At 41.4% G+C, this 23795-nt stretch overlaps 1 protein-coding gene across 2 annotated transcripts in view; it reads right to left on the minus strand.

Moving 5' to 3' along the window:
- Positions 1–23795, minus strand: part of BTBD7 (BTB domain containing 7) — a 113927-nt gene that overhangs the window by 62583 nt on the left and 27549 nt on the right. For both annotated transcript variants that reach the window (XM_030930115.1, XM_030930116.1), the window contains exon 2: positions 443–630. In XM_030930115.1, coding sequence (XP_030785975.1) covers positions 443–524 — 82 coding nt within the window. In that variant the 5' untranslated portion in view covers positions 525–630. The remainder of the gene's footprint in view (positions 1–442; positions 631–23795) is intronic.

The following is a 23795-nucleotide window of genomic DNA, read 5'->3' on the forward strand; positions in this document are numbered from 1 at the left end:
AGATCTTAATCATGGGTTTTTTAGGAATGAAAAGTAGGCAGAGTTGTAAATTAAGAATATTACTTGTATATAATTGTAAAATGTTTCTTCTTCTTAATTACACAAGTCTGCATTTGTATGGGCAAAATAAAAGAAACGGGACACAGGAAATACAGGACACAGGAAATACGTACTTCACTCTTTTCACACCAATGAAGATGGCTAGTTTGCCTAGGGTAATTGGCAATTATGGTTAAAACACAGAAAAGCTCAACTGTGCTACAAGCAGTTTGTTTAAGATAAGCCAGATTTAAGATTTACATTTGTTGGGGAAAAAAATCTAGATGCTGCAGAATTATTATAATAACTACAGCTCACTTCTTTTGTCATCTACAGAGACTACCGAAAACACAACTCTATTATAGTCACAAAAGAAAATGAAGTTAGAAAAACTGAAAGTTACCTATAAAAGTCTGTTGGGCCTGTGAATTTCCCCCTACCCTCGGGGAACATGAATGAGGATAATTAGATGCATTAGCACCCATTTTCTTCAGTCACTCAGGCATTCCGTCTGCGGGTTCTTCAGAGTATAATCCCAGAGGCCTTTATGAACCTTCAACCCTGGATCCAGCAGCCTCTTTTCATCCATTTCTTGATATGAAACAAAAATAATTTAATTCATTTTTTCAAGTGTATCTCAGATCACACAGTTTTTAAAAAAAACTACTGAAAACTGCTTTCATTCACAAATAACAACACGTTGTCAAATTCACATGTCAAATTTTCATAAAATGTAAATCTTTAAGCTTGAATTATGAATCTGTGTTAGCTGCAATTTGAGCCATAAAATGTACCAATTATATACTTTCTAAATCAGTAAAAAGTAACATATCAGGCCAATTTAAATATATAGTTACAGGAAGAGTATTTGAAAACACAGGGAAAAGTATTTGGACTGAAAATAAATGTTTTAATTTTTGCTTTAAATCCTTAGAGGCAACCACCATTCATTATTATCTAACATTGTAAGCAACTTACAAACATTTAAGAGGTCAATACTGGTACTGCACATACAAAGAACACATAATTGATTAGTTTGTTGTTTTTCTGCCTTAAAGTTGCTAAAAAATCAATCTTTAATCTGTATAATTAGGCATTTTACTAAAAGAGGTGGGAGGAAAGGTGGACAATTGAAGCCAAATATATGTAAGCTACTTGTTCTATGGTAATTTTGAAAGAAGTTATTATACACATGGCAAGAGACACAAAACAAAAAATTTTATCTATTCGCCCCATAAAGCCTTGAAACAAAAATTCTGCTTTCTATTATCTGATACGATGATTTAAATGGACAGGACAGTAGCAATAAGAGGTAATTCTAACAATTATAGATTAAATTCTGAACATGGAAACTTAACTCTCAGAGCTGCTAGCAAGAGATATACGCAAAAAAAATCTAAGAGAGAACAAGATTAATGGAAATACTTCTAAATCTTTACACCATCTGGATACATAAAATCTATCTGACTAAATGGGGTAATGGGTTTAAGAAGGGAAAACGGGCTGGGCGCGGTGGCTCAAGCCTGTAATCCCAGCACTTTGGGAAGCCCAGACGGGCGGATCACAAGGTCAGGAGATCGAGACCATCCTGGCTAACACGGTGAAACCCCGTCTCTACTAAAAAATACAAAAAACTAGCCGGGCGAGGCGGCGGGCGCCTGTAGTCCCAGCTATTCGGGAGGCTGAGGCAGGAGAATGGCGTGAACCCAGGAGGCGGAGCTTGCAGTGAGCTGAGATCCGGCCACTGCACTCCAGCCTGGGCGACAGAGCGAGACTCCATCTCAAAAAAAAAAAAAAAAAGAAGGGAAAACGTCATTTAAATCTATTATTGGAATTGTTAAGAAACCAGCAGGCAGTTAACCTAGCCTTATAATGAAGAATGAAGTGTTTTAACAAATACAGTGAAAAACACATACACAAATTATCACAAAAGCTCTGCTAGAAACAGAACTGAGTCAAGATGCTTGGAATTTATTTTCATCTCTGTTAGTGATACAGCATAACCTTATGAATTCATGTTTAAAAATATTGCTAACATTTGTGTTTTCCTATAATCTTTTACTGACTATATTTATATGAAAATTAATTAATTAATTATTTTGATGGAGTCTCGCTCTGGCTGGAGTGCAGTGGTGCAATCTTGGCTCACTTTAAGTTCCAGTCTCCTGGGTTCAAGCAATTCGCCTGTCTCAGCCTCCTGAGTAGCTGGGACTAGAGGTGAGTGCCACCACGTCTGGCTAATATTTGTATTTTTAGTGAAGATGGGTTTTCACCATGTTGGCCAGGCTGGTCTTGAACTCCTGGTCTCAAGCGATCCGCCCTCCTTGGCCTCCTATAATCCCTGCTGGGATGATAGGGGTGAGCCATTGTACCAGCCATGAAAATTTACTTTATCTAAGCATATAATTACTACTTACAGTGTTCAGGATAAGACTGGGAAACTTACTAACTAGATACAGATATTATGAAAAGTAGCAGTAACTCTAATCAAATCATACATGAGCAAATTTCCTATTTGAAACTTATCTGCCTACCTATGAGAACAGTGCCATTAGACATTAGACTTTACTTCAGTGAATACTACTGGAAGTATGAAAGGCTGTGGGGGCCAGACACATACACAGTGCATTCTGTAAGAACTATACAACAAGGATTCTAAAGGGTTTAATATATGGTCTGCCCTTTGTTTTCCATGGGTTCTGCATCCATAATTCAACCAACTGTAGATTGAAAACACTTGGGGAACAAAAAAAGAATTGTTGCAGCTGTACTGAAAATGTACAGACATTTTTTTCTTAACACCCTAAGCAAAACAGCATAACAACTGCTTACAAAGCATTTACATTATATTAGGCATTATACGTAATCTACAGATAAAGTTAACCAGAGGATGTGCATAGGTTATACGCAAATAGTACACCATTTTATATGGTCCTGGAGATTTTGGTGTCTGCAGAAGTCTTGGAATCAATTCCCCACCAATCCTGAGGGACAACTGTATTATTTTGCAAATATTGCAGAGATAGTGCCACTGCACTCCAGTTTGCGCGACAGAGCTTAACTTCATCTCAAAAAAAAAGTTAAAAAATGTAATTCTTCCAGCAAAGTTCAACTAAAAATAGGTAAGTAACCAATCAAACCTTTGAAAAAGTTTGATGTGGCTGGGTATGGTGGCTCACACCTGTAATACCAGTACTTTGGGAGGCTGAGGCAGGTGGATCACCTGAGGTCAGGAGTTTGAGACCAGCCTGGTCAATACAGTAAAACCCTGTCTCTACTAAAAATACAAAAAAATTAGCTGGGTGTGGTGGCACATGCCTGTAATCCCAGCTACTCGGGAGGCTGAGGAGGAAGAGTTGCTTGAACCTGGGAGGTGGAGGTTGCAGTGAGCCGAGATCGCGCCACTGCACTCCAGCCTGGGCAACAAGAGCGACACACCATCCAAAAAAAAAAAGAAAGAAAGAAAGAGAAAAAAATTTAGTTACATCCAGTTTTCAATTCCTAAATACTAGAAATGTAGGAAAAGCTGCTTTTTTGTATAATTCATTTCGAATGTTGTCAATTTTTGCAAAACAGGAATTTTGCAATTTGGAATTTATTCTCATCTCTGTTAGTGACACAGCATAACCTTATGAATTCATGTTTAAAAATATCGCTAACATCTGTGTTTTCCTATAATCTTTTATAGACTATATTTATATGAAAATTAATTAATTATTTAGACAGAGTCTCGCTGTGGCGCCCAGGCTGGAGTGCAGCAGTGCAATCTCGGCTCACTTTAACCTCCGTCTCCCGGGTTCAAGTGATTCTCCTGCCTCAGTCTCCTGAGTAGCTGGGACCAGAAGCGAGTGCCACCATGCCTGGCTAATATTTGTATTTTTACTAGAGATGGGTTTTCACCATGCTGGCCAGGCTGGTCTTGAACCCCTGGTCAAGACCAGGAGTCTTGCAAAACAGGAACTAAAATTACCTGCATTAATTCCACTTCAAACTTAAAAACCAGTTAAATCTAACAAATCTTAGTTTTAAAGCTGAACTCCACAGAAGCTTCAAGATCTTATCAGGCTTTTATAGCGGTTCTTTCAAAGAAAATAAGGGACTGGAGGCCAAGTTTGTGTCCTTATTTAAGATCAAACCCTAATCTCACTAAGGGTGTAAACATTTAAAACAAAAAACAGCACAAACAATCCTTTCTCAAAAAAGTTTAAAATATATTAACAAAAATCCAGAATAAAACTATCACGTAAAATAAAAAGCCTTTACCAAAATGAGGGGGTGGGGAGAGACTTTTAAGATGAGTTTGGAATCCGAGTGTAATGGGGGATGGTGAAAATCACATTGAAGTGTTTCTAAAGGTAAGACGGCATGGTGTCACTTCTATGGCTAGGCCTCTTCTCACCTTCAAGTTCCATTATTATTTTTCTTTTTTGTTTGTTTTGCTTATTTCTATTGACTGGGTAAATTCAGTAACATAGCACAGAGTATGCTTATGGCACAAAACAAGGAAGAACAGAGCCTTGCCTCCGGATGAAGAAAAATCAGAAGCATCTTGAGAAGCGGACAAGAATTTTCTACTCTTACTTTAACATGTACATGCATGCACACACATATGGAATTATTTTCATCTGAGAATCTTGTATTGTTTGTAGAGACTCAAGATGCTACATGCCGAGCATCCCTAATCAGAAAATCCCAAATCTGAAATGCTACAAAATCCAAGACTTTTCAAGTGCTGACAAGATGCCACAAGTGGAAAATTCTGGAGCTGTCTTTTTTGCTTTTTGATGGTTTAATGTACATAAACTTTGTTTCATGCACTATACTAAAAATACTGTATAAAATTACCTTCAGGCTATGTGTATAAAGTGTGTACGAAACATAAATGAATTTTGTGTTTAGACTTGGATACCCCACCAAGCTATCTCATTATGTAGACACAAATATTCCAAAATTGGAAAAAACCCCAAACCTGAAACACTTCTGGTTCCAAGCATTTCAGATAAGGAATACTTGATGTGTATTACAATGGTTTAATCCTTAAACCATGTCAAAAATCCCTTTTTTAAAAAAAAGCTCTGGTAAGGGAAGAACACCAAGAAAAAAGAAAACAAAATTTAAAAAGCTCTAATGATGAGCAAAATTAGATATTCTAAAGCAATTATACAAGAGCTTATGACATCAACGGCCCCACTGGAGAAACAAGAACAAGTTGCAAACACTAGGAAAGTCAGAGGCTGAGCTAAGGATGTTTGGCCATTTGTTGCTACAATAAGCAGTAGTAGCTGCTGGGACAGCTGGGGTTTCACGAACTTAGGAGGCCTGAAATACAAGTGTCTTTGGGATTTAGGGAAAATCTCTTCCTGTTAGCTCCTGGTTAATGGAAACTCCCTTCAGGATGAACTGATTGGGGGACATCTATATATTCTACTGGAGCTCTATCTACTAAAATAAACATAGATCTTGGAAGGGAAGGGAAGTGGAGGAGGCAGATTTCCTGGATGAGATGTAACTCTTGAGTTTATCCTGTGTCCCCCCAGTTCCAGAGCCTGATGGGTAACCCTGACTATAGTTCTAGTACTGCAGCAATATTTCTTCTAAATATTCTCAAAATTAATTCAGGGATTAATGTCACTACTTCTCAGGTAACCAAAATCCTATGTCAAATGGTGCTATTACGTTATTTATTTCTTACTAAACCATCACTTGCAGATGTTGGAAATGAGAACTTGTCTCAGTCTAATCTCTCCAGCGATGTGTTTTCTCCAGGCAAGCCTGGTCTCTCTTCTACAGACATCCAATCTTTGTATGATGTAAAGGAGAGAGGAACAAGGAGAGGAGAGAAGGGAGGAGGAGGTCTACAGGACTTGGAGAGGCCCAGAAGATGCAAATGACTGATGAATCCTTTTTGTAGAATCACCATTCTGGGGGACTCCCTCTTAATAGCACATGATCAATCCCAATCAGATGATGCTGACTGTCTTAAACTAAAATAAGCTCCAGTGATCACGGCAGACAGAACTGTGGGGTGGGGGCGGGGAATCATGTTGAATACAAGAGAGACTAAACAACCCATGAGACATTTTTTAAAAAAGAGAAGTCAACTTTCTCCTCCCTAACCCACCCCCTGCACTCCAGCCCCAGAAAGAAAGCCTTAGGCCAGCATTTTCCAAAGAGCTTTCCCAAAGTTTAGAAAATATAGGATTAAATAAGGCCAAATAGGTTTCTTTACTTCAGGACATTTGAGCACCTTTAGAATGCTGAGGTTCATTGTAAAGAGGGAGTACTCAGCATGATCTACAGAAGTCCTGCTGCCCCCACAGGGCACAAAGGAATGAACTTGCATAATACACTCAGGAAAATGCTGATCTTTGCCACAGAAACACTTTTTACTGCTTCATGTAATAGAAAGAACTGTGGGAGTTAAAGTATCTAGGATTTGGTTATCTCTGTGTCACTAATTTACCATGTATGTAGGACACGTCACATGTAATCTCTATGAGCCTCAGTTCCTGTATCTGTAAAATAATAACGTTGAAACAGAGATCCAAAAATTTAATGAAGTTGTACGGTTTATTAATTTAGGAAATATGGATGGGGAAGGAAGTTCGTTCTTTCTTCACTTTTTTTTGAGATGGACTCTTGCTCTGTCGCCTAGGCTGGAGTGCAGTGGCGTGATCTCAGCTCACGCCTCCTGGGTTCAAGTGATTTTCCTGCCCCAGCCTCCCAAGTAGCTGGGATTACAGGCATGTGCCACCATGCCCAGCTAATTTTTGTATTTTTAGTGGAGATGGGGTTTCACCATGTTGGTTAGGCTGGTCTCAAACTCCTGACCTTGTGATCTACCCACCTCAGCCTCCCAAAGTGCTGGGATTACAGGTGTGAGCCACCATGCCCAGCCCTTTTTTTTGAGACAGGGTCTTGCTGTGCTGCCCAGGCAGGACTGCACAGCCCACTGCAACCTCCACCTCCCAGGCTCAACCAATCCTCCTACCTCAGCCTCCTAAGTACCTGGAACTACAGGCATGTGCCATCATGCCCGGTTAATTTTGTGTGTGTGTGTGTGTGTGTGTGTGTATATATATACACACACATACATATTATATGTATATATATTTTTTAGTAGAGACAGGGTTTTGCCATGTTGCTCAAACTGGTCTCGAACTCCTGAGCTCAAGTGATCTGCCCATCTTGGCTTCCTGAAGTACTGGGATTACAGGTGTGAGCCACCATGCACAACTGGAAGGTATTTCTGTACTAAATGTTAATCTACAGAGGGGGAAAAAAAAGGCACCTGAATTTCTCATTTTAAACATATTTCCCTTTCAGTCTGACTTTAGGCACAGGATAGGAATGTGGGGCAAATGTGAATATAAATAACAATTAATGGCCTGTCTCAGTGGCTCATGTCTATATTACGTCTATATTCCCAGTGCTTTGGGAGACTGAGGCAGGAAGATTGCTTGAGGTCAGGAGTTAGATACCAACCTGGGCAACATTGTGAGACCGTCTTTACAAAATTTTTTTTTTTTTTTTTTTTGTGAGACGGAATTTCATTCTTGTTCCCCAGGCTGGAGTGCAATAGCGCAATCTCAGTTCACTGCAACTTCCACCTCCTGGGTTCAAGCGATTCTCCTGCCTCAGCTCCCGAGTAGCTGGGATTACAGGCATGCACCACCATGCCTGGCTAATTTTATATTTTTAGTAAAGATAGGGTTTCACCATGTTGGTCAGGCTGGTATTGAACTCCTGACCACAGGTGATCTGTCTGCCTCGGCCTCCCAAAGTGCTGGGATTACAGGCGTGAGTCACTGTGCCCAGCCAAAAAATATTTTTACATATATACATACATACACACACACACACACAATTAGTTGCAGTGGTAGGTGCCTATGGTCCTAGCTACTTGGGAGGCTGAGGCAGGAAGATTGTTTGTGCCAGGAGTTCGAGGCTGCGGTGAGCTATGATCACACCACTGCCCTCCAGCCTGGGCAAAAGAGTGAGACTTTCTTAAAAACAAAAACAAAAAACCCAAAGAAAAACCATAATGAGGGAGAAATATAAAACTATATTAATACTTCACTCCCTTCAAATCTAAGGTAACACCACTGCTACAGACCACAGGCATTTGGACTCCCCATGTAATGAAAATTAACAAAGGGACAAGCAGATTTCCCAGAAAAAGCTTTTATTCTGGGGCTTGTCCTACTGTGCTAGAGCGTAATGGAGACAGACAGCAGAGACTGGTTCCCGGAGAAGAGCCAGTAAGGATTTTTTTATTAGGCAAAGCGCAGGAATTGACATCAGGGGTAAGGTATGCAGGCCGGGCTGGGCAAAGCATGTGAGGGGTAGAGTATGCAGGTTAGCAAGGCTGGTTGTGATGGTTATCTTGAGTATAGGTTAACTGGTGGTCTGTCTGGCTGGCAAAAACAAGGTTGGAAACCAATTGTTCAGCATTCCTTCCAGAGGTAAGACACTCAACAACCTTGGTTTGATTTTGGATCTCCTAAGGCCAGTTTCTGGAGTTCTTTAAGCACAAGGCACGGTTAAACATTATGAGAGCACAGAAGAATGGCTATTTTCTTTGTATGACTAAAGCCTCTGGATTAGTGGGTATAGCGCCAGTGAGGCAGTGGTGTGGGATTTGTGATCAGTGGGAATGTATGAAAAAATGCTAGTGGGGGTGAGCTGAAGCCAAGCCTCATCCCTATTCTGTTTTTTTTTTTTTTTTTTTTTTTTTGAGACGGAGTCTTGCTGTGTTGCCCAGGCTGGAGTGCAGTGGTGCGATCTTGGCTCACTGCAAGCTCCGCCTTCTGGGTTCACACCATTCTCCTGCCTCAGCTTCCCAAGTAGCTGGGACTACAGGCACCCGCCACCATGCCCAGCTAATTTTTTTGTATTTTTTAGTAGAGACGGGGTTTCACCGTGTTAGGCAGGATGGTGTTGATCTCCTGACCTCGTGATCTTCCCGCCTTGGCCTCCCGAAGTGCTGGGATTACAGGCGTGAGCCACCGCACCTGGCCCCATTCTGTTCTTAATATGATGTATTATTCAAACCAAGAAGCTTGAGAGTGAAAAGGGGTACATACCAGAAAGGATGCCAGAACATGTGTCCACCAGGTCTGACCAGGCAAAGTGGGATGAATGGTCATACCTATAGCTAAATCTCACATTTCCAGAGTAGCTTAGAAATAAAACAAAGTTTTGGGCCGGACGCAGTGGCTCACGCCTGTAATCCCAACACTATGGGCAGAGGCGGACGGATCATGAGGTCAGGAGATCAAGACCATCCTGGCTAACATGGTGAAACCCTGTCTCTACTAAAAATACAAAAAATTAGCCGGGCGAGGTGGCAGGAACCTGTAGTCCCAGCTACTCAGGAAGCTGAGGCAGGAGAATGGCGCGAACCAAGGAGATGGAGCTTGCAGTGAGCCAAGATCACGCCACTGCACTCCAGCCTGGGCGACAGAGCAAGACTCTGTCTCAAAAAATAAATAAATAAATAAGAATAAACAAAACAAAATAAAACAAAGTTTTAAAAGAAACAAAGGGCCGGGCGCGGTGGCTCACGCCTGTAATTCCAGCACTTTGGGAGGCCGAGGCAGGCAGATCATGAGGTCAGGAGTTCGAGACCAGCCTGACTAACATGGTGAAATCCCATCTCTACTAAAAATACAAAAATTAGCCAGGCGTGGTGGCACGCGGCTATAATCCCAGCTACTCAGGAGGCTGAGACAAAATAATTGCTTGAACTCAGGAGGCAGAGGTGGCAGTGAGCAGAGACCACGTCACTTTACTCCAGCCTGGGTGACAGAGTGAGGTTGTGTCTCAAAAAAATAATAAAAAAAGAAAGAAGGCCAGGCGTGGTGGCTCACATCTGTAATCCCAGAACTTTGGGAGGCTGAGGTGGGAGGACCACTTGAGCCCAGGAGTTCCGAGACCAGCCTGGGAAACCTAGTGAGACCCTGTTTCTACTAAAAAATAAATAAGAAGGCAAGGCACACTGACTCACGCCTGTGATCCCAGCACTCTGGAAGGCCAAGGCGGGTGGATCACAAAGTCAGGAGTTTGAGACCAGCCTGGCCAATATGGTGAAACTCTGTCTCTACTAAAAATACAAAACTTAGCCAGGCGTGATGGCGGGTGCCTGTAGTCCCAGCTACTCGGGAGGCTAAGGCAGGAGAATCACTTGAACCCAGGAGGCGGAGGTCGCAGTGAGCTGAGATCATGCCACCACACTCCAGCCTGGGCAACAGAGCAAGACTCTGTCTCCAAAAAAATAAATAAATAAATAAAATAATAAAAATAAACAAACAAAATTTCTTAAAAAAAAAAAAAAAAAGGGCGGAGCAAGATGGCCGAATAGGAACAGCTCCAGTCTCCAACTCCCAGCGCGAGCGACACAGAAGACCGGTGATTTCTGCATTTTCAACTGAGGTACTGGGGTCATCTCACTAGGGAGTGCCGGACAATCGATGCTGGTCAGCTGCTGCAGCCTGACCAGCGAGAGCTGAAGCAGGGCGAGGCATCGCCTCACCTGAGAAGCGCAAGGGGGAAGGGAATCCCTTTTCCTAGCCAGGGGAACTGAGACACACAACACCTGGAAAATCGGGTAACTCCCACCCCAATACTGCGCTTTAAGCCAATTGGCACACCAAGAGAATATATCCCACACGTGGCCGGGAGGGTCCCAAGCCCACGGAGCCTCCCTCATTGCTAACACAGCAGTCTGCCGCGATCTATCCCAAGGCAGCAGGGAGGCTGGGGGAGGGGCGCCCGCCATTGCTGAGGCTTAAGTAGGTAAACAAAGCCGCTGGGAAGCTCGAACTGGGTGGAGCTCACAGCAGCTCAAGGAAACCTGCCTGTCTCTGTAGACTCCACCTCTGGGGACAGGGCACAACAGGGGAAGCAGCAGAGGCCTGTGCAGACGCGAACGACTCTGTCTGACAGCTTTGAAGAGAGCAGTGGATCTCCCAATACGGAGGTTGAGATCTAAGAACGGACAGACTGCCTGCTCAAGTGGGTCCCTCACCCCTGAGTAGCCTAACTGGGAGACATCCCCCACTAGGGGCAGTCTGACACCCCACACCTCACAGGGTGGAGTACACCCCTGAGAGGAAGCTTCCAAAGTAAGAATCAGACAGGTACACTCGCTGTTCAGCAATATTTATCTTCTGCAACCTCTGCTGCTGATAACCAGGCAAACAGGGTCTGGAGTGAACCTCAAGCAATCTCCAACAGACCTATAGCTGAGGGTCCTGACTGTCAGAAGGAAAACTATCAAACAGGAAGGACACCTATACCAAAACCCCATCAGTACGTCACCATCATCAAAGACCAGAGACAGATAAAACCACAAAGATGGGGAAAAAGCAGGGCAGAAAAGCTGGAAATTCAAAAAATAAGAGCGCATCTCCCCCTGCAAAGGAGCGCAGCCCATCGCCAGCAACGGATCGAAGCTAGTCAGAGAATGACTTTGACGAGATGAGAGAAGAAGGCTTCAGTCCATCAAACTTCTCAGAGCTAAAGGAGGAGTTACGTACCCAGCGCAAAGAAACTAAAAATCTTGAAAAAAGAGTGGAAGAATTGACAGCTAGACTAATTAATGCAGAGAAGGTCATAAACGAAATGACAGAGATGAAAACCATGACACAAGAAATACGTGACAAATGCACAAGCTTCAGTAACCGACTCAATCAACTGGAAGAAAGACTATCAGCGATTGAGGATCAAATGAATGAAATGAAGCAAGAAGAGAAACCAAAAGAAAAAAGAAGAAAAAGAAATGAACAAAGCCTGCAAGAAGTATGGGATTATGTAAAAAGACCAAATCTACGTCTGATTGGGGTGCCTGAAAGTGAGGGGGAAAATGGAACCAAGTTGGAAAACACTCTTCACGGTATCATCCAGGAGAACTTCCCCAACCTAGTAGGGCAGGCCAACATTCAAATTCAGGAAATACAGAGAACGCCACAAAGATACTCCTCAAGAAGAGCAACTCCAAGACACATAATTGCCAGATTCACCAAAGTTGAAATGAAGGAAAAAATCTTAAGGGCAGCCAGAGAGAAAGGTCGGGTTACCCACAAAGGGAAGCCCATCAGACTAACAGCAGATCTCTCGGCAGAAACTCTACAAGCCAGAAGAGAGTGGGGGCCAATATTCAACGTTCTTAAAGAAAAGAATTTTAAACCCAGAATTTCATATCCAGCCAAACTAAGTTTCATCAGTGAAGGAGAAATAAAATCCTTTACAGATAAGCAAATGCTTAGAGATTTTGTCACCACCAGGCCTGCCTTACAAGAGACCCTGAAGGAAGCCCTAAACATGGAAAGGAACAACCGGTACCAGCCATTGCAAAAACATGCCAAAATGTAAAGATCATCGAGGCTAGGAAGAAACTGCATCAACTAACGAGCAAAATAACCAGTTAATATCATAATGGCAGGATCAAGTTCACACATAACAATATTAACCTTAAATGTAAATGGACTAAATGCTCCAATTAAAAGACACAGACTGGCAAACTCGATAAAGAGTCAAGACCCATCAGTCTGCTGTATTCAGGAGACCCATCTCACATGCAGAGATATACATAGGCTCAAAATAAAGGGATGGAGGAAGATCTACCAAGCAAATGGAGAACAAAAAAAAGCAGGGGTTGCAATACTAGTCTCTGATAAAACAGACTTTAAACCATCAAAGATCAAAAGAGACAAAGAAGGCCATTACATAATGGTAAAGGGATCAATTCAACAGGAAGAGCTAACTATCCTAAATATATATGCACCCAATACAGGAGCACCCAGATTCATAAAGCAAGTCCTTAGAGACTTACAAAGGGACTTAGACTCCCATACAATAATAATGGGAGACTTCAACACTCCACTGTCAACATTAGACAGATCAACGAGACAGAAAGTTAACAAGGATATCCAGGAATTGAACTCATCTCTGCACCAAGCGGACCTAATAGACATCCATAGAACTCTCCACCCCAAATCAACAGAATATACATTCTTCTCAGCACCACATCGCATTTATTCCAAAATTGACCACATAATTGGAAGTAAAGCACTCCTCAGCAAATGTAAAAGAACAGAAATTATAACAAACTGTCTCTCAGACCACAGTGCAATCAAACTAGAACTCAGGACTAAGAAACTCAATCAAAACCGCTTAACTACATGGAAACTGAACAACCTGCTCCTGAATGACTACTGGGTACATAACGAAATGAAAGCAGAAATAAAGATGTTCTTTGAAACCAATGAGAACAAAGACACAACATACCAGAATCTCTGGGACACATTTAAAGCAGTGTGTAGAGGGAAATTTATAGCACTAAATATGCCCACAAGAGAAAGCAGGAAAGATCTAAAATTGACACTCTAACATCACAATTAAAAGAACTAGTGAGGCAAGAGCAAACACATTCAAAAGCTAGCAGAAGGCAAGAAATAACTAAGATCAGAGCAGAACTGAAGGAGATAGAGACACAAAAAACCCTCCAAAAAATCAATGAATCCAGGAGTTGGTTTTTTGAAAAGATCAACAAAATTGACAGACAGCTAGCAAGACTAATAAAGAAGAAAAGAGAGAGGAGTCAAATAGACGCAATAAAAAATGATAAAGGGGATATCACCACCGACCCCACAGAAATACAAACTACCATCAGAGAATACTATAAACACCTCTACGCAAATCAACTAGAAAATCTAGAAGAAATGGATAATTTCCTGGACACTTACACTCTCCCAAGGCTGAACCAGGAAGAAGTTGAGTCCCTGAATAGACCAATAGTAGGCTCTGAAATTGAGGAAACAATTAATAGCCTACCCACCAAAAAAAGTCCAGGACCAGATGGATTCACAGGTGAATTCTACCAGAGGTACAAGGAGGAGCTGGTACCATTCCTTCTGAAACTATTCCAATCAATTGAAAAAGAGGGAATCCTCCCTAACTCATTTTATGAGGCCAACATCATCCTGATACCAAAGCCTGGCAGAGACATAACAAAAAAAGAGAATTTTAGACCAATATCCCTGATGAACATCGATGCAAAAATTCTCAATAAAATACTGGCAAACTGGATTCAGCAGCACATCAAAAAGCTTATCCACCATGATCAAGTGGGCTTCATCCCTGGGATGCAAGGCTGGTTCAACATTCGCAAATCAATAAACGTAATCCAGCATATAAACAGAACCAAAGACAAGAACCACATGATTATCTCAATACATGCAGAAAAGGCTTTTGACAAAATTCAACAGCCCTTCATGCTAAAAAGACTCAATAAATTTGGTATTGATGGAACGTACCTCAAAATAATAAGAGCTATTTATGACAAACCCACAGCTAATATCATACTGAATGGGCAAAAACTGGAAAAATTCCCTTTGAAAACTGGCACAAGACAGGGATGCCCTCTCTCACCACTCCTATTCAACATAGTGTTGGAAGTTCTGGCTAGGGCAATCAGGCAAGAGAAAGAAATCAAGGGTATCCAGTTAGGAAAAGAAGAAGTCAAATTGTCCCTGTTTGCAGATGACATGATTGTATATTTAGAAAACTCCATTGTCTCAGCCCAAAATCTCCTTAAGCTGATAAGCAACTTCAGCAAAGTCTCAGGATACAAAATTAATGTGCAAAAATCACAAGCATTCTTATACACCAGTAACAGACAAGCAGAGAGCCAAATCAGGAATGAACTTCCATTCACAATTGCTTCAAAGAGAATAAAATACCTAGGAATCCAACTTACAAGGGATGTAAAGGACCTCTTCAAGGAGAACTACAAACCACTGCTCAGTGAAATCAAAGAGGACACAAACAAATGGAAGAACATACCATGCTCATGGATAGGAAGAATCAATATCGTGAAAATGGCCATACTGCCCAAGGTTATTTATAGATTCAATGCCATCCCCATCAAGCTACCAATGAGTTTCTTCACAGAATTGGAAAAAACTGCTTTAAAGTTCATATGGAACCAAAAAAGAGCCCGCATTGCCAAGACAATCCTAAGTCAAAAGGACAAAGCTGGAGGCGTCACGCTACCTGACTTCAAACTATACTACAAGGCTACAGTAACCAAAACAGCATGGTACTGGTACCAAAACAGAGATATAGACCAATGGAACAGAACAGAGTCCTCGGAAATAATACCACACATCTACAGCCATCTGATCTTTGACAAACCTGAGAGAAACAAGAAATGGGGAAAGGATTCCCTATTTAATAAATGGTGCTGGGAAAATTGGCTAGCCATAAGTAGAAAGCTGAAACTGGATCCTTTCCTTACTCCTTATACGAAGATTAATTCAAGATGGATTAGAGACTTAAATGTTAGACCTAATACCATAAAAACCCTAGAAGAAAATCTAGGTAGTACCATTCAGGACATAGGCACGGGCAAGGACTTCATGTCTAAAACACCAAAAGCAACGGCAGCAAAAGCCAAAATTGACAAATGGGATCTCATTAAACTAAAGAGCTTCTGCACAGCAAAAGAAACTACCATCAGAGTGAACAGGCAACCTACAGAATGGGAGAAAATTTTTGCAACCTACTCATGTGACAAAGGGCTAATATCCAGAATCTACAAAGAACTCAAACAAATATACAAGAAAAAAACAAACAACCCCATAAAAAAGTGGGGAAAGGATATGAACAGACATTTCTCAAAAGAAGACATTCATACAGCCAACAGACACATGAAAAAATGCTCATGATCACTCGCCATCAGAGAAATGCAAATCAAAACCACAATGAGATACCATCTCACACCAGTTAGAATGGCAATCATTAAAAAATCAGGAAACAACAGGTGTTGGAGAGGATGTGGAGAAATAGGAACACTTTTACACTGTTGGTGGGATTGTAAACTAGTTCAACCATTATGGAAAACAGTATGGCAATTCCTCAAGGATCTAGAACTAGATGTACCATATGACCCAGCCATCCCACTACTGGGTATATACCCAAAGGATTATAAATTATTCTACTACAAAGACACATGCACACGTATGTTTATTGCGGCACTATTCACAATAACAAAGACTTGGAATCAACCCAAATGTCCATCTGTGACAGACTGGATTAAGAAAATGTGGCACATATACACCATGGAATACTATGCAGCCATAAAAAAGGATGAGTTTGCGTCCTTTGTAGGGACATGGATGCAGCTGGAAACCATCATTCTTAGCAAACTATCACAAGAAGAGAAAACCAAACACCGCATGTTCTCACTCATAGGTGGGAACTGCACAATGAGGAAACTTGGACTCGGGAAGGGGAACATCACACATTGGGGCCTATCATGGGGAGGGGGGAGGGGGGAGTTATACATGATATAAATGATGACCTGATGGGTGCTGACGAGTTGATGGGTGCAGCACACCAACATGGCACAAGTATACATATGTAACAAACCTGCACGTTATGCACATGTACCCTAGAACTTTAAAAAAAAAAAAAAAAACAGTAGTTTTTCTGTTTAAATGATGGTGTGAACATACTACTGAAGTGTTTTCCAAAATTGTAAGCAAACTTACTACTGCTAGGACAAAATCTACTGCAATAATTAAAAAAAAGTATTAGCTCAATTTATAATTAGAGACTATTATCAAAGATCTAAGTGCCTCACCTCTTTACAGCATGGCCATAAACACAAAGTTTTCATAATATAGACAACATTTTCCCCTTTTCTCATGAAAAAGACTGCTTGTAAGTTTATTACCAGAAAAATCCTTGCAAATAAGAGTTTGGAAACAATAGCAAAAAAAATTACTGCTTTTGATGGAGATAATAAGATAAAAATTTGGTGGATCTTTGTGTAAGGGTGCAAACAATGTTTACTCAAAGTGGAAACAAAGCACGGATGAGGCAACAGAGGGTCTTGGGTGTCCTGCTCATGTTGTGTGTAACGCTGCTTACAAAGCTGCCGATGTCTTCCTATTGGTATTAAAGTTGTCATAAAATTGTTCTCTTCTGTATTTATGCTATCCAAACTCAGTGATTAAAGAATTTTTATGATTTTGTTGGCAAAAAAAAAAAAAAAAAAACCAAAAACCTAAGTTAACAGAAAATGGCTTCCCTTGTCACCCTTGTCATACCCCAAGCATGTTTTACTTAACATAACAACATTGAGAGTTTACTATATGTCAGCCTGTTCTTAGAGCTTTCACAGGTATTAACTAATTTAATTATCCCTGTATCTTTTTGACTGATGAGGCTGAGAGGTTAGTAACTTGCCCAAAGTCACAAAGAGCTAGGATTACTTTTGTTTTTTTGTAAACCTTCAGTTCTATTCTTGGATACATTTCAAGAGCAACAAGACAAAGAGACTGTGAACAGCAAGCAGAAGCAGAATAAGCAATAAACCCATCTTTTGAGAGTATCTTCAAAAAGAGACGAGAGGGGGAGTTCAGAAAGCCACAACCAAACTAGTATGTCTCTCTGGGGCCACTAAATATAGAGGCAGATGACCTCCACCTAGCACTGAAAACCCTAAAATTACCAATGACATAAAACAACAGTATTTGTGACAGCAGCAACTCACTAAGGAGAAGATGAATTATGATCCATTAAAAATATTAAGACAGAGCTAGTAAGTTGCAGAGGTGGGCCTAGCATTCAGTTTCTTATATCTATGTGTAATCTTATCTTTGTATTTTTTTCTCTAAATTTTGAAGGAAAAATGTCCAGAGCAGACAAACATAATTCCACTTCAGAAACGGGAAGTGAATACACACCGGACAGTGTTACTTTTTGTGTTTAAAACAATCACTCACATAAAGCTTTCCTTAACTGAAAGGAAAGCGTATGAAATCAAAGCAAAACGAAAAGTGTCTTTCAGAATATTTACAGCTAGAATACATGTTTCTTGATGGCAGGATGTCACTTTGTTATGCTTGATCGATCATCTATCCATCCACCCATCTGCCATCTGGCTGCATAAATCAACAGGAATATATCAAGGAAAAAAGGATAGGTTGCTGGGCGTGGTGGCTCATGCCTGTAATCCTGGCACTTTGGGAGGCCAAGGTGGGGGAATCACTTGAGGTCGGGAGGTCAAGACCAGCGTGGCCAACATGTTGAAACCCCATCTCTACTAAAAATACAAAATAACAGCCAGGTGCAGTGGTACGCGCCTGTAATCCCAGCTACTCTGGAGGTTGAGGCACGAGAATCACTTGAATCCAGGAGGCGGAGGTTGCGGTGAGCCGAGATCATGCCACTGCACTCCAGCCTGGGCTACAGAGCAAGACTCCATCTCAAACAAACAAACAAACAACCCCCAAACAAACAAACAACCCCCAGACAAACAAACAACAAAAAAAGATAGGTTATTCCAGGTACTACTAAACAGGATACATAAAGAGAAGTAACTCCTCTTCCAGTTAGTGTACCACTCTCAGTTCTCAACCCTACAACTCTATTATCTACTAATACTGAAGCATAATTACTTACATTTCCACTAAACTTTAAGTTTCCCAAGGGTAGGTATTACATTTGTTCATCTTAGAATCCTTACCATTCACCACAGAATACAAAGTAAGCATATGATATTTGAATAAATCAATGTTAGTATTACCATGAATGTTGATAAATATCATGTCCAAGGCCTAACAGTATGTATGTTGTGAGTATGGGTAGGTATTAGATCAAAAAGCCTCCAAATGGCTGGGCACAGTGGCTCACACCTGTAATCTCAACACTTTGGGAGGCTGAGGCAGGAGGATAGCTTGAGGCCAGGAGTTCAAGGCCAGCCTGGGTAACACAGTAAGCCCTTGTCTCTACTAAAAACAATTAGGCCATGTGCAGTGGCTCACACCTGTAATCCCAGCACTTTGGGAGGCCGAGGCAGGTAGATCACTTGGGACCAGGAGTTTGCAACCTGCCTGGCCAACATGGCAAAACCCTGTCTCTACCAAAAATACAAAAATGAGCTGGGCGTGGTGGTGCATACCTATAATCCCAGCCACTTGGGAGGCTGAGGCATGAGAATCGCTTGAACCCAGGAGGCAAAGGTTGCAGTAAGCCGAGATTGCATCACTGTATTCCACCCTGGGTGACAGAGTGAGACTCTGTCTCGAAAACAAAACAAAAAACCAATTAGCCAGACAAAGTGATGTGTGCCTGTAGATCCAGCTATTCAGGAGGCTGAGGTGAGAGGATCATTTAGGCCTAGAGACTGAGGTTGCAGGGAGCTATGAGCATGCCAGTGCACTGCAGCCTGGGCGACAGAGCAAGATCCTATCTCAAAAAAAGAGAGATAAGCCTCAAATGCCAAAGGTATTGGGTCTGTGTTCAGAACACAATAGAGGAACTACTGGAGCAAAGCACAGAACAGTAGGAGCAAAGCAGCACCATTATACTACCATTACAGAAAGACTATTGGAAGATGCTTGATGCAGCAAGACTTATTAGAGGATTCTTCCAGTAGTCCAGGAAAGTGTTACTAAGGTTCTGGCTTTATCTCTAAAATGCAGGCAACATAATAGCACCTACTTTACAAGGTTGTTTTAAGAGTTAAAATAATATGGACTGCTGGTTAGGCGTGGTGACTCATGCCTGTAATCCTGGCACTTCAGTAGAATGAGGCAGGCAGCTCACTTGAGCTCAGGAGTTCGAGACCAGCCTGGGTAACATAGCAAGACCCCACCTCAGAAAAAAAAAAAAAAATTAAAAATAAAAGATAATATGGACTGCCACTTGGAAAGCAGAAACAGGAGTCCATCAAAAGAGAAATGTCTTTTGAGGGACTTGGGCCTGTGCCAGGTCTGACCTGGACTGGACAAACTACATCTTAAGATGTTAAAATATTCTTTAAAAAAAAAAAATCGGTTTCTAGCCATTCAAAGTAGAGAACCAATTCCTGGGAAGTGGTGCATTAAGAATGAACGTGGCTGCACGGTGAAGACACGAATGGGCATCTCCTACTCTGCCACCTTTACCTCAAAGCTCACACTCCAAACGCTTCATCCTGTCCTACAACCTCAGACGATCCTCCTGAAGCAACAGATGGAAAATGGGAATTAGAGGGCTGAAAAGGCCCCCCCAGAGGGAAGCCTGACTCTAGGCCAATGGGTGTCGCTTATTCCTCTTATCTGGGTCTTTGGCAGCGGACCTGAGAAGTGATGCCTACAGCAGCCAGTGCAGAAGCTGCCTTGGCCTGGACATCCCCAAAAGTTTTGTTGTCTTTTAGCAGCTAGAATCCCCCAAAACTGAAGTAGCTCTGGAAGAAGCCTGAAAAGTTTTCCCCAAAAGTCAGGAAAAAGAACCTATAAGCAGAGGGTGAAAAATTATTATGAGGCCCTGCAAGACAGACTGTAGAACTTGCCCAATCAACTCTCATAAGTTGCTGGGGCCTGCCGTTTGGAGCCTTTGTGTTTACGATATGGAAAACTAGCATTAAGCCAGGCACACAACATTTTATTGAATAAAGGAAATCACTGTTCTAACCAGGGACAACTGTTTTTATTGTGGGCTTGACAGTGTACAGAAAGATGGTTCACTCTAGATTTAGAGATGGTGATAAAAATGAGTCTAGATTTGAGTTTATTTATTTATTTATTTTTATTTGTGAGACGGAGTCTCGCACTGTTACCCAGGCTGGAGTTGCAGTGGTGTGATCTTGGCTCACTGCATCCTCCGCCATCTGGGTTCAAGCGATTCTCCTGCCTCAGTCTCCCGAGTAGCTGGGCTTACAGGCACGTACCCCTACACCCGGCTAATTTTTGTATTTTTAGTAGAGACGGGGTTTCACCATGTTGGCCAGGCTGGTCTCGAACTCCTGACCTCAGGTGATCTGCTGGCCTCGGCTTCGCAGAGTGTTGGGATTACAGGTGTGAGCCACCACCCCTGGCCTACATTTGAGTTTAAAGAGCATTTGCAGAGAGAAATAGAACTGACATCAGAGAATACATTCAAATCAAATGAATTTAAAGGGAAAAAAATGCAATTTCTCCTAAATTCCATTCAAAGCCAAAACATTCAGATTTTCTGACACCAACTTAGCAAACGTTAAAAACACAAGGGTATATTTCTTGTTGATAAGTTACCGTGGGTTCCACTAGTAGAGCTGGAGAGAGAAGCAAATATGCTGGGTGAACTCTATAGTAAGCCTGAGACTATAGCTGCACAGACAGAAGGGGAGAGCACAGAACAAAACAGAAACTCAAAGGTTTCCTCATCCAGGGCAGTCTTCACGAGGACAGTTCAAATTCCAAACTGTTAGATCACCCAGGAGGCGGAGGTTCCAGTGAGCCGAGATTGCACCACTGCACTCCAGCCTGGTGACAGAGCGAGACTCCGTCTCAAAAACTAAACAAACAAACAAACCAAACTGTTAGATCATTAAAGGAATAGACATGTGAATAGCCCTATGAATTATTCAAATTCTTATAAATGGGAAGCCAATAATGGCTTCGGAGTTGAGGTGATTTCATAGTAACATTCTATTTTTCTTCACATTACGGGGACTCAGAATCTAAACAAATATGGGGGTGGGGGACCAATTACTTTAAATTTTCAGTGAAAAAGAGTTACAAGCTATATATAATGGCTTAATACTGGCCACTCACTCCATTTTGATGAGCTCCTGCCCATCAGAATATCTGCTATTTAAAGAATCTTTGTTGGCATGTCAAATGAAAAATGTGTTCCTCCTAAGTTTCCTCTGAAGTCTACACTTAGAATCTTGTATATAGTGGTCCTTGTAAAAAAAAGTACTAGTGGTTGTGATGATGAACAAGTTTTGAGAATGTTCAGCTATAAAAGACCCTCTCTGTAAGAGACATCAACAAGGTCTCTTAGGAAAAACAAAGTAGAAAACCAGACAAAACTCTTACTCTTACAAGGATTATTAGAGGGTTTTCTTGTAACTATGATAATTTTTCCTCAACCCCATTGCTTGTCCTGTGCTACCCACTTGTAGCAGAAACACTGGGAGAGGATATTACAGTCTAAATATATCAAAATGAAACAGATATTCTCGGCCCTGTTAAGGCAATGTAAGTCTGCATCTTAAAACACCGTATTTCATTTGTTTAGGACCCTGTCTTAGTCTGTTTTCTGTTGCTGTAACAGAACAGCATAGACTGGGTAATTTATAAAGAAAAGAAATCTATTTCTTACAGTTCTGGAGGGTGGGAGGTCCAAGACCACCCCAATATCTGGTGAGGGCCTTCTTGCTGTGCCATAACATGGCTGAGGCCATCACACAGCAAAAGGGCAAGAGCATGCATGTCAGTTCAAGTCTCTCTTCCTCTTACAAAGCCACCAGCCCCATTATGAGGGCCCCACCTTGATGATTTTATCTAATCCTAATTACTTTCCAAAGGTCCTACATTCCATTGACATACAAATTTGGGGATTAAGTTCCCAACACATGAAATGTGGGGAACAGCAAACCATAGTAGACATCTATAATAAAAAATTAAGATAATACATATGAGGTCCTTATCATAGAACACATAGTGAAGAATGCTCACCAAACTGGTAAGGGGAATGGTGGAGAGGAAGAAGGAAATGATGACTGAAGTCTCTACCTTGTATAACTGGGTGGTTACAATGTTGTAAACCAAGAAGCATATAGGCGAAGCAATTTATGGGTTCACTGAAGGTGATAAACGTAATGGGTTTGAAGTCTGAGAAAGACATATTAAGGAGGCCAAGCACAGTGGCTCCAGCCTGTAATCCCAGCACTTTGGGAGGCTAAGGAGGATTGCTTGAGGCCAGGAGGTCGAGACTAGCCTGGGCAACAAAACAATCCCATCTCTTTTAAAAATATATATATATATACACATATATATATCAGGGAAGAAACAATTCAAACAGAACATAAAGAAGTCTAAAAACAAAAGTTTTCTAATACAATTTTTTTTTTTTTTTTGAGACGGAGTCTGGCTCTGTCGCCCGGGCGGGAGTGCAGTGGCTGGATCTCAGCTCACTGCAAGCTCCGCCTCCTGGGTTTACGCCATTCTCCTGCCTCAGCCTCCCGAGTAGCTGGGACTACAGGCGCCTGCCACCTCGCCGGCTAGATTTTTGTATTTTTTAGTAGAGACGGGGTTTCACCGTGTTAGCCAGGATGGTCTCGATCTCCTGACCTCGTGATCCGCCCGTCTTGGCCTCCCAAAGTGCTGGGATTACCGGCTTGAGCCACCATGCCCGGCCTAAGTTTTCTAATACAATTAATATCTCATTTCTAAAGGTAATATTCCTTGTATTACAATACAGCATTCTCCCAAGATAATTCATTTACTTTTAAATGAGGGTATTATTTATAAATATCAATGTTTGTAAAAAGATAAATGGAGAGTCTAAGAAGTAATGGTGCTTATTTCTTGAGGTGCAGTTATTTCTGGCATAACTTCACATTACTGCACAGCACCCAGCAAAATATGGGTGATCTCTAACCTCTCTTGAGATCTGAGTCTATGTGTTCTCCTAATAATATATGTATCACTGTCACACATATCAGTAAGATACTTGGTTATTATTTTATTATCTAAGATTTTTAGAGATCATTTCTTAAAACTCAGATTCTCTTTATCAGTTGTCTCATTCTGTCTTCCCTGAACAGATGATAAAATACATCCTTTGGGTTCACTGCACATGTCCCTCTGCCAAGAAAATAACATTTCAGAGGAAAAGGTTATGTATTCTATGTAGTAATCATTATTGGAATGTCATGTCAGCAGTAATATCTTCCTGACATCTCTCACACCACAAATACAGTATTTTCTAGA

This window comes from Rhinopithecus roxellana, chromosome 5 (genome assembly GCF_007565055.1).
Source record: "Rhinopithecus roxellana isolate Shanxi Qingling chromosome 5, ASM756505v1, whole genome shotgun sequence".
Classification (NCBI taxonomy): domain Eukaryota; kingdom Metazoa; phylum Chordata; class Mammalia; order Primates; family Cercopithecidae; genus Rhinopithecus; species Rhinopithecus roxellana.